The sequence below is a fragment of the Stomoxys calcitrans genome, chromosome 1 (assembly GCF_963082655.1).
Source record: "Stomoxys calcitrans chromosome 1, idStoCalc2.1, whole genome shotgun sequence".
NCBI lineage: Eukaryota > Metazoa > Arthropoda > Insecta > Diptera > Muscidae > Stomoxys > Stomoxys calcitrans.
Window position 1 is genome coordinate 270,970,093 of NC_081552.1, and position 10,309 is coordinate 270,980,401.

General features: G+C 38.3%; 1 protein-coding gene and 1 long non-coding RNA gene across 2 annotated transcripts; one reads left to right on the forward strand and one right to left on the reverse strand.

Moving 5' to 3' along the window:
• Positions 1-604: 604 nt before the first annotated feature.
• Positions 605-5,684, forward strand: LOC106095827 (uncharacterized). The gene is made up of 3 exons (XR_009398484.1): positions 605-767; positions 966-1,140; positions 5,396-5,684. It is a non-coding gene; the product is annotated as an uncharacterized LOC106095827 (long non-coding RNA).
• Position 5,685: 1 nt separating this feature from the next.
• Positions 5,686-8,923, reverse strand: LOC106095854 (E3 ubiquitin-protein ligase RNF10). Its single transcript, XM_013263261.2, has 4 exons — positions 8,343-8,923; positions 7,774-8,275; positions 6,307-7,552; positions 5,686-6,253 (listed from the first exon to the last, which is right to left on the reverse strand). The coding sequence occupies exons 1-4, from the start codon at positions 8,434-8,436 to the stop codon at positions 5,861-5,863; spliced, it is 2,235 nt and encodes a 744-aa protein (XP_013118715.2). The 5' UTR covers positions 8,437-8,923; the 3' UTR covers positions 5,686-5,860.
• Positions 8,924-10,309: the final 1,386 nt, after the last annotated feature.

Consider the following 10,309-nt stretch of genomic DNA (forward strand, 5'->3'; position numbering starts at 1 on the left):
GGAAGTTCGAGACTGATTAGATGTGTAATTTTCCGTAATATTCGCGAGAAATTCCACGTCTAGATCCGAAGATTTTGTAAATAGATACAAGATGGATTCTCTGCAATGATGATAAGGGCAAGATGTGGCTATATAGATAGGTCTAATAATATGGAGGTTAGAGTATTAAATCGGTCAAATAAGAGTTATGCTCCTTTTGTGCTGTAGTATTAGCTTCCAAAAAGGTATTACCAAACTTGGCTCAAACACGAGATGGCAGCCGGTTGTACGCGCCATATTGAGCCGATAGAATCCTTCATTGACAAGGGCTGCCGTCTCGTACGTGTTCGTCCTTTTTTCGTCATGGGAGAGCCACATCCCGGTATCACAGATGCATGGAGCGGGTGCATTTCCGATCTTGCTCTAGCCCTATGTCACTACGGGAGTATAGTCGCACTGAATATGTTGCAAGGTGCTTCAACAGCAGTGTAAGAATGTATCAGCTGTTAAATACTGACAGCCGTATTCACAAAACTTTATAAAACCTTATGAAGCCTTTATTTCTATAAAGAAAATAAACCTATTTCAAATCTACATCGAGGTTTGTGTATGTGGAGGTAGCGATCCTCGCCAAGCCCTGATATTGCCTAACTAGGTAGGAATGGAGGGAAACCCGCGAATGCTTACAAAGTAATAATTTATTGGTTATGACAATGTAATGAGCAATGACAGTTAATAAGATCAAAAGAGTGATGATAATACAATGAATGAGAGGGTGACATTTAATGGTTGGTAATACTGTAATGAGAATAGCAGAGTTACCACAATTCTCCCACATTTATATTTTACTTATTTCATTTGATCCCATGGCAGCCGGTTGTACGCACCGGATTGACCCGATGGAGTTCTTCATCGGCAAGGGCTGTCGTCTCAGTGTTTAACACACTGCTACAACAACAACAACTTATTTCATTAAATCAACATAGTCCTTGAGATGCTCCGGAATTTTCTTTGTCCTTGGTCGAAGAACACGACGACTTGGCGTTCCCATTCTTGGTTCTTCAGGCGGTTTGTTTGGTGGCTCGTTCTCTTCCAGCCTAGGAAAAATTATAGGTGCTTTAGGAGCTTTAGACATGTGATAATATACAAATTCATAATCAGGTTAGTTATTTCCTGGAATATTGGTGTAATTTTGATTTTGTTGTTGACTAATCCTTTCATCATTGCCTTTAACATTAGTAGACGAATCATGAAGAATTTTTTAAAGTTTAATATCTTTAGGGTTTCCTCCTGGATGGATTTAAAATTCAAGCTTAATGAGTTTACTTGATTAATAGTTGAACAGCGTATGAGATGTACCTCAATATCCATAGAATTCGTTTTTGAACTTGGTTGTGTTAATCTTGAGAGGCAATTGGCGTATACGATTTCGGTGCTTTTCTTTGGAATTACCTCGTAATCATATCCTGTTAAAAAGGCAGCATACCTTTCCTTTGAGGCAGATGTTATTTGTGGAAGCTTGGAATGTTGGTGGAATACTCTACACAATGGCATGTTGTCTGTAATTAATTTAAAAGATCTACCAAATAAGTACTCGTGGAAATATTGCACAGCAAAAACAATAGCAAGTCCTTCTCTGTCTAGCTACGAGTAATTTCTTTCGGCTGCAGTCAGGGATGTCGACGCTAACGCCATTGGTCTTTCGCTGTCTTTAATTAAATGAGAAAGAACCCCTGCTATACCTGATGGTCTCGCGTCACATGTTAACTGAAGAGGAAGACTTGCATCGTAAGGCATCAGTACCTGGTCACTTGAAATCTCCTTTTTCATTTGCCAAAAGATTCTTGACAATCTGATGTCCATTTAATTGTGTAATCCTTTTGCAAGCGGCTTTTTATCGGCGCTGTAAATGCCGATGCATTAGGTATAAACCTTGAATAGAATGTAACCATTCCTAGAAATCGCCTTACATCTTCAATGGTATTTGGCGTTGGCATATTAATAATGGCCTTCACTTTTGTTAATGACTTATGCACTTTATTAAGTTCTATGATATGGCCTGGAAATTCTATTTTCATTTCAAAAAATGAGCATCTCCGCACGTTAGTGAACATGCTCTTAAGTTATCTTCACATTCTTGAAAAGATTTGCCGTGTACGATTATATCGCCAAAATAGGACTCTGCCTTTGGTACATTGAGCAATATTTAGTCGATTATACGGTTAAACTCTGCTGGTGCAGTTTGTATGCCTAAAGAGAGCCTTTTCATCCGATAAGTACCCTTGTGGGTGGATATCGTCTGTATCGAACTGGACTGTTCGTCTACAGGCAGGTGTAAATACGCCTCGTACAAGCCTCGACGACAAAAATATGAAGAACCGCTGAGGCTATTGAAAATATGGTCTATTCTTCGAGATAGGTAATGTGCACTAACTAAGCGATGGTTAACACCAATTTTATAATCAACGCATAACCTTACTCCGTCAACCTTTGGAATTACAACTAAGGTTGAACTCCAATCGCTGCTATCAACTCTAGTTATTATACCAGGTTTTTCCAATGTGTCCAATTCATCGTTAACTTTTTTGTATTAAAGCATAAGGAATTTGCGCAATTTTAAAGACACCTTATAGTTTGGTACACAGCCTATCTTCTCGGTAAATACGTTTGAGAAATCCGATTTAATTTGTTCAACTTCGTTGTCTTTATTTAAGAATTCCGTAAAATTTATATTCTTGGAACTTGGCATCTAAATCATTTAAATTAATTGGGAGTTGGCGTATCCATGTACGTCCCAATAATGGGGCACTGTCATCAGGGACCACAAACAATCCTTCATGAACAGTTTTGTTATTGTAACTTACAGCAACATTTAGCTTACCATCTGGCTTAAATGTGTTCTTGGTGTACATACGGAATGTTCTATTCGAAGATTCTAATTGATTTCGCAGGCTCAATTCATGGAATGTGTTCCGTGGCAAAAAGGTAAAACCTATCCCGAATCAACCTCGAAACGCACATCTTTACGTTCAATTAATACAGTAGCAAAATATCGATCAGAACTTACATTGTGATTGTTTTGGTATACGTCCATAACCTTAAAAATTCCATAATTTGACTCGTCTGATTCGATGTAGAGGTAAGGTGATGTAATTTCTTCTATTATTACATTGGTTTTGTTTGCTGTGAGGGTGGTTATACATACTTGCGATACGCGTCCGGTTTTGCTGCAGGAGTTGCATTTCAGGTCTATCAGCTTTATGCGGCACTTTTATGCAAAATGGTTATTTCTGCCACATCGAAGACATAAGCTTGCTATTCAAGTTCGTGGTAATTGACCTTCCGTTTTTGTGACTTTGAACTTTTTGCAGCTTTGATGAAATGTTTCTTCTGTCTATTGCTTACAATTTTATTTATGAATGTCTTAAGACGTATTCATACTGCTATTGCAGTATGCATTTCTCTCGCATCAACTTTTGCATGTTCGAGAGAAAGAGCACATAAAACAATTTCATCAAACTTTTTTGCACTGGACTGCAAAAGCTTTCCCTTTATGGTACTGTTCCGTAAAACCCGGCTAAATTGAGCCCGTAAGGAAACTTCAGCCACAGAATTTCCATAAGTAGCTCAGTGCAAAGAGGAGCCCTTCGAAAGGAATTGATGCTACAACATTCTTCTTGGGTTCCAGATGAGTTTCAAACAGCTTAAGAAGCTCTCCGTCCTTAAGCACCGTTGGGTCTTTGGCTGCAGCTAATGACGTAATCATATGGAAACTTGAAGCTCGTATTGAATTCAACAACAATTTTGCACAGTAATCTTCTTTTGAGGTTATGTTCTTCAGCTGGGTGTAATTAACGAACCGTTGAATATAATTTTTGTACATTTCCTTGCTGGAATCAAACGGCTCAAAATTTGGAACGTACATTGGATTAACCGATGAATCTCCAGCTACTGAGGTCGACGTAGACGTACTATTTAATTTCAAAAGTTGGAACAACATTTCTAGTTGTACTTTCATAAACTCTTCAAATTGCGTATTATCTATTTTTATACCCTCCCCCATAGAATGGGGGTATACTAATTTCGTCATTCTGTTTGTAACTCCTCGAAATATACGTCTAAGACCCCATAAAGTATAAATATTCTTGATCGTGATGTCATTTTAAGTCGATCTAGCCATGTCCGTCTGTCTGTCGAAAGCACACTAACTTTCGAAGGAGTAAAGCTAGCCGCTTGAAATTTTGCACAAATACTTTTTATTAGTGTAAGTCGTAAATGGGCCAAATCGGTCCATGTTTTGATATAGCTGCCATATAATCCGATCTTGGGTCTTGACTTCTTGAGCCTCTAGAAGGCGCAATTCTTATCCGATTTTATTGAAATTTTGCACGTAGTGTTTTTGTAGCACTTCCAACAACTACGCTTAGTATGATTTAAATCGGTCCATGTTTTGATATAGCTGCCATATAGACCGATTTTGAGTCTTGACTTCTTGAGCCTCTAGAGGGCGCAATTCTAGTCCGATTCAACTGAAATTTTGCACGTAGTGTTTTGGTAGCACTTCCAACAACTACGCTAAGTATGGTTTTAATCGGTCCATGCTTTGATATAGCTGCCATATAAACCGATCTTGGGTCTTGACTTCTTGAGCCTCTAGAGGGCGCAATTCTCATCCGATTTAACTGAAACTTTGCACGTAGTGTTTTGGTATCACTTTCAACAAATGTGCTAAGTATGATTTAAATCGGTTCATAATCTGGTATAGCTGTTATAGAAACCGATCTTGGATCTTGGCTTCTCGAGCCAATAGAGCGCGCAATTCTCATCCGATTTGGCTGAAATTCTGCATGAGGTGTTTTGTTATGACTTTCAATAACTGTGCTAAGTATGGCGGAAATCGGTACAGAACCTGATATAGCTGCCATATAAACCGATCTGGGATCTTGATTTATTGAACCTCTAGAGGGTGCAATTCTCATCCGATTTGACTGAAATTTTGTACAACGGCTTCTCTCATGACCTTCAACATACGTGTTTAATATGGTCTGAATCGATCAATAGCTAAGCATATAAACCTATTTCCCGATTTTGCTTCTTGAGCCCCTACAAGGCGCAATTCTTATCCGAATGAACACAATGACTTCTACAATGTTCAGCATTCATTTATGGTCCGAATCGGACTATAACTTGATATAGCTCCAATAGCATAACAGTTCTTATTCAATATTCTACGTTCGTCTAAAAAGAGATACCGCGCATACAACTCAACAAATGCGATCAATGGTGGAGGGTATATAAGATTCGGACCGGCTATTTAATTTCAAAAGTTGGAACATCATTTCTTGTTGTACTTTCATAAACTCTTGAAATTGCGTACTATCCGTTTTTATTATTACTTTGCTGTTTTTCATTTCAGCAAAGAAATGAGAGGGTGACATTTAATGGTTGGAAATACTGCTATGAGAATAGCGAAGTTACCACAAGCCCCTATACGTGAGTAAATTCGTTCCAGTCCAACGGACCGATCACCCAGCCAATTTAATTAAAGGCGCCAATAATTTGCCTCGTCAGATCGAATATCATGCCAGTTTTTAAACAAGAGCCGTTGTTCTAACCTGTGTGATGCTCATAGTTATCTCGTGCCGGTTGTTTGTTTTGTTTTATGACTAAAATTACCCGCATTTTTAATAAAAAAAAAAATACAAATGTTTTTACTATACCAATTTTTATTGTTTCTATTTTCATAAATGAATAGTTATAGTGTTAGTATTTTTATGTTTACTTCCGTATGCATTCAATACAATAGAAGAAACTCGTAGAGAAATATTAATTAGGGACAAACATCAAACATTTTCTGCCAAAACCAGTAAAAAATGTGAATTCACTTGGCGAAATTCATGCCAGTGGAATATAAAGGAAGCATTTTTTTCGATTTCTTCGATGACTTCTTGCCAGCAGTTTTTTCAGAAGAATTTCCCGACAATTTCTTTTGAGATAATGCTTCAGCTAATACATCACCAAAATTAGTGTGTATACTGCTTAAAATAGAATGCTCCTCATCTTGTTCTGCCTCACGCATTACTAAGTTAGCACTTGGTAATTGTTTTTGAGTAGTTTTCCATGGACCATTTCCTTGCTGACAGTTGATAGCAATGGACGAGTAGCTACAACTGCCTGCACTACTCGTGCTAACAGTTTTCGTGCGAGTTCCCTTTGAGGTCGAGGGAACATCGTCAGACTGATCGGTAGCGGGCAATGACTCTTCAAATCCACACTGTAATTGCAATGAAAATAATTAGGAAATTTGACAAATTTTATCTAACTTACTGTTGGAAATTCATAGGATGAAGTTAGGTTTATGTTAGCCGTACTTGATATAAGCTTGCCCATTTGTCGATCATTTATTTCGTTAATGTGCCTTTCCCTTTCGCGTTCTTCTCTAGCTCTACGCTGCCGTTCTTTTTTACGGTGTACTATATCTGCTTTAAAAGCATTGACTACGTCGTCGCTGATATATGGTGGAAGAAGTTCAATTTCTACCACAGAAAATTGGCATGTCAAAGGCAAATGACCCAAACATGTGAACTTACGACGGTGCTCGTCATCCATCGAATGTTGTTCTTTTTGTAAAATACGTGCTTCAATCAAAGGAGGTGCTTCCGACAAACTGCCATAAGCAGCTTGAAGCATTTTAACATTTAATGGGTGTAAGAAAATGTTTTGTCCGTCATCAGCTTGGTAGAAATAATAATATTTCCCAGATGGTTGAAGTTTTATGTTTATTTCATCGGAGGCATTTTCTTCGCTTTTGTATTCCAAGACAGTTGAAATAGTTTGGCTCTCTTCATTATTTCCTAGAAGTTGTTCTTTACCTAGAAGTTGTTCATTATTACCATAGTTGGTTGTTATTTCTCCGACGTTGTTATTTAGCATTTCTTTATTTGCTAATTGGTTTTCATCGTCCTTCGTATCGTGTTCTCCTAATTTCTCTAAACGTTCGTTTAGCAACTCTATGGCCTGCTGAACAAACACAAATTCAGGGCAGGATGCATCTACGTCGTTTAGTAGCTCTTGTCGTTCTCTGGCGACAATGTCTATAATATCGCCGCGTTTTGCAAGAATAAACTTAGAGAATATTTTATCCTCAACAGGACTAGACACATATGGATACTTTTCAGCATTTCCATCTTTCCTCCAACTTTCATATCTTTCAATTTGTAAAGAGCCTTTTTTGCGACGCATCAACTGGAATCTTATATTTAATCCAACGTTAAAAGATTTTTGTTGCACTATTGAAGCACTTTTTAAATCTCCGACGTGGACGGCATCGTAGCATATAGGACATTTCCGCCATGATTTATCGCTCAGCGAAAGATAGTGTAAAACACAGGGCCAGCAATACACATGACCGCAACGAGTGACTTTTGCGGCGCTAGGAGGATACAAGCAGATTGGACATTGTGGCTCTTCAGGGGTTTGTAAATTAATTTGTTCAATCAATGCCCAGTCAATGAGAGTGTCAGGAGAGTCATTCGTTTTGCGTTTCGCCGACGTCTTAATTACAAATTGAAAGCTACAAATAAAAACATGTAATAGTTAGGTTTTATACATAAATAATTTGATTTGATTTGTTTGAGTTGATTTTATTGATTACATGTAATTTGAAGCCACTAGAACGTCCATATAAACATAAATTACAAATTTAATTGCAGAGGATAAACAGATCATCAAAAACAATATTTGGGCGTAAATTGTCAGGGCATAATTATTTTAATTAACTTTAGATATACTTACTTTGCCTGGAGAAATTGTTCTTTATTGTATTTATGTTTTTTATTGTGGCCATATCGCTGTCCGCCATAGGCGCCATTGTAAGCACCTAATGCGCTATTATTTCCTCCAACTCCATCATAGTTATCCACGTCTCGTGGCGTATAATAGAAATTAAGCAAGTGATTCAAATTCTGTTTCCTGCAGCCATTCGAGTAAACAGAATTGAATTCATATTTGAACTTTGATTCATGACCTGCTACTTCGCCAGAAGCATTGATCATTGGACCCTCTAGCTCTAGTCCGGAGGAGCCGGCAACAGCGTAATCATTGAGGGGAACGCTAAGTCCGTTGTTGTTGCCATTGTAGCCTCTGGCCCGAGGACGCTTATCCACATATGGGCGAACTTTAGCAGACGATGATTGTTGCTGCTGGTTGTTGTTATGACTGCTATTGTTGCGGGCAGAAGTTTGTGGGGGTTCTCTGCGTCTGGAGTTTTTGGGGAAATACTTGGTCGACTGTAGTTCTGGTTAAAAAAAAATTGCAAATCAATGGTTAATGAAGTTGCAAAACAAACTGAAGATGCTGCCTACCTGACGATTTTTGACGGTTGGAATCAGTCCCTGAACTCGACGGTTTCGTATTCCCAGACCTTGAATAATTTTGATGCTTCTTGTTGTTGTCCATTGTTTTTGTTATTATTGATATAAAAATAAATATGCGGGGGTAATGATGATGCGCAATAAATATTGTCTCCGCGGAGGCAGCGAGTTTGCCGGAATAGACTTGTTTTAAAGATATACATTTTTATTGAGCCATGTTTACACCAAATATCCAAAAAAAATAATTTAATGCTATCGCAACTTTTATTCGGTACAATAGCTCGAGCGAACTGGCGACACGAAAGCAAAGCGAGTAAAATTGGGAGGATTTTTCTTTCACAATCTCGCGAACGTGGACGTGTAGTCTCTGACGTCAGTTATGACAGTGATCTTTTCTGGCTATCCGTTTTTACCCAAAAAGAAATATCGAGGTTAACAAAAAAAAATGATTTAAGTTTCAATATTCCTTCCTCTGTTTCCAAAACCAAAAAAATTAACTATTAAAACCAATTTTCCAAAAATCTACTAGACCAATAGATACGACCGATTTGACTTGGCCCTTGCGATTGCAATTAAATCGAAACCCCGATTACTAAACAATTATTCGACTCCGCATTATGGGGATTTTACAAGGCACATCGTTATGCGTGGTCATTGTACTGGAGCATTTACATGGCACATCTTGATGTGTGGTCATTATACTAGCATGTATGTGGGAAAAGTTTGAATGTATGTGTGTTTGGCTTTGGTAAACACAAAGACGAGTAAGCGAAGCACACAGAAATCAGTCTATCCGCAGCCGTGACGACGTAAAGACGCGAGTTAAAACCGAACGCCATTCCATTAGTTTACATTGATTACTGTTTTACTTTTCTATTGATATCAAACATTTTATTGTACTTTACTCTTAAACTTTAACTAAATATAAATAAAATAAAGGGATTTAAAAGAAGAAGAAAAGTGTCCACAAATTGGGGGCTCAACCGGGATAGAGTCGACTCAGTGAACTAAAACGACGATCGGCCAATAAAAGCCGCAGTGAAAGAAGAAACCTCGCGACGCGACTCGGTCGAGACGAACGGAGTAATTCAATGGTTAATGTGGAAAGGCGACAATCAGCCTGAACGGTTAAAAAAGAAAGGAAAAGACTCGACGAGGAAGTATATTTATTGTCTGCATCAAGCACATCAAAAGAGAAGAAAAAAGCAGAATAGTTTCTATCCACGAATGTCCAAGCACGGAATCACAGGTGTACAACTTCTTTAATTCTGCAACGCACACACTCTCACACAATCACGCAAAACGACGGTTGAATTTGAAAATACGGAGGTGGTTTAAATAACAACAGACGACGAGTGTATGTGTTAGTGAGAGAGAGACGGACTCTCGCAACCATACACAAAACGACGGTTAATTTTCAGAAGTGTATATGAGAACGCCGACATCCCAACGTTGTGTGTGTAGAGGCAAGTTGAGGAGAAGAGTGTGATTGTGTGTAAGACATTGTCAAGACACCTTAGACATTTGATACAATATCTGATTTGAATTGAGTGCACGTTTATGTGTTTGTGTGCAGCGGACAGTTCTTGTGAATATAAGAAAATAAAACTATAACAAAGACGCACACACGCACTTGTGTAGAAAGAATACTCATAATAAATAAAAGAGAACCATGGCATGTTTAGGGGATTTTACGGCGGTTGACAATCGTTTAAGAACTGCCAAGCGTACGGTGGTGGTTGCGATGCATAAATTCATTTTTGGAAGAGAAGGAGATCGTGACAACCGAAAACGACTACGCTTGTTCGACGGCTTCGACTACGATGTAGACAGCGAAATGTATGCAAACAAAGCAACGTACATAAAGGCAAATTTGTGTCAAGCTGACCTGGTGTCGATATGTAACGCTTTGGGTATCGACTACATCGATGGTGATTTGTGTTTACACATCTTTAATA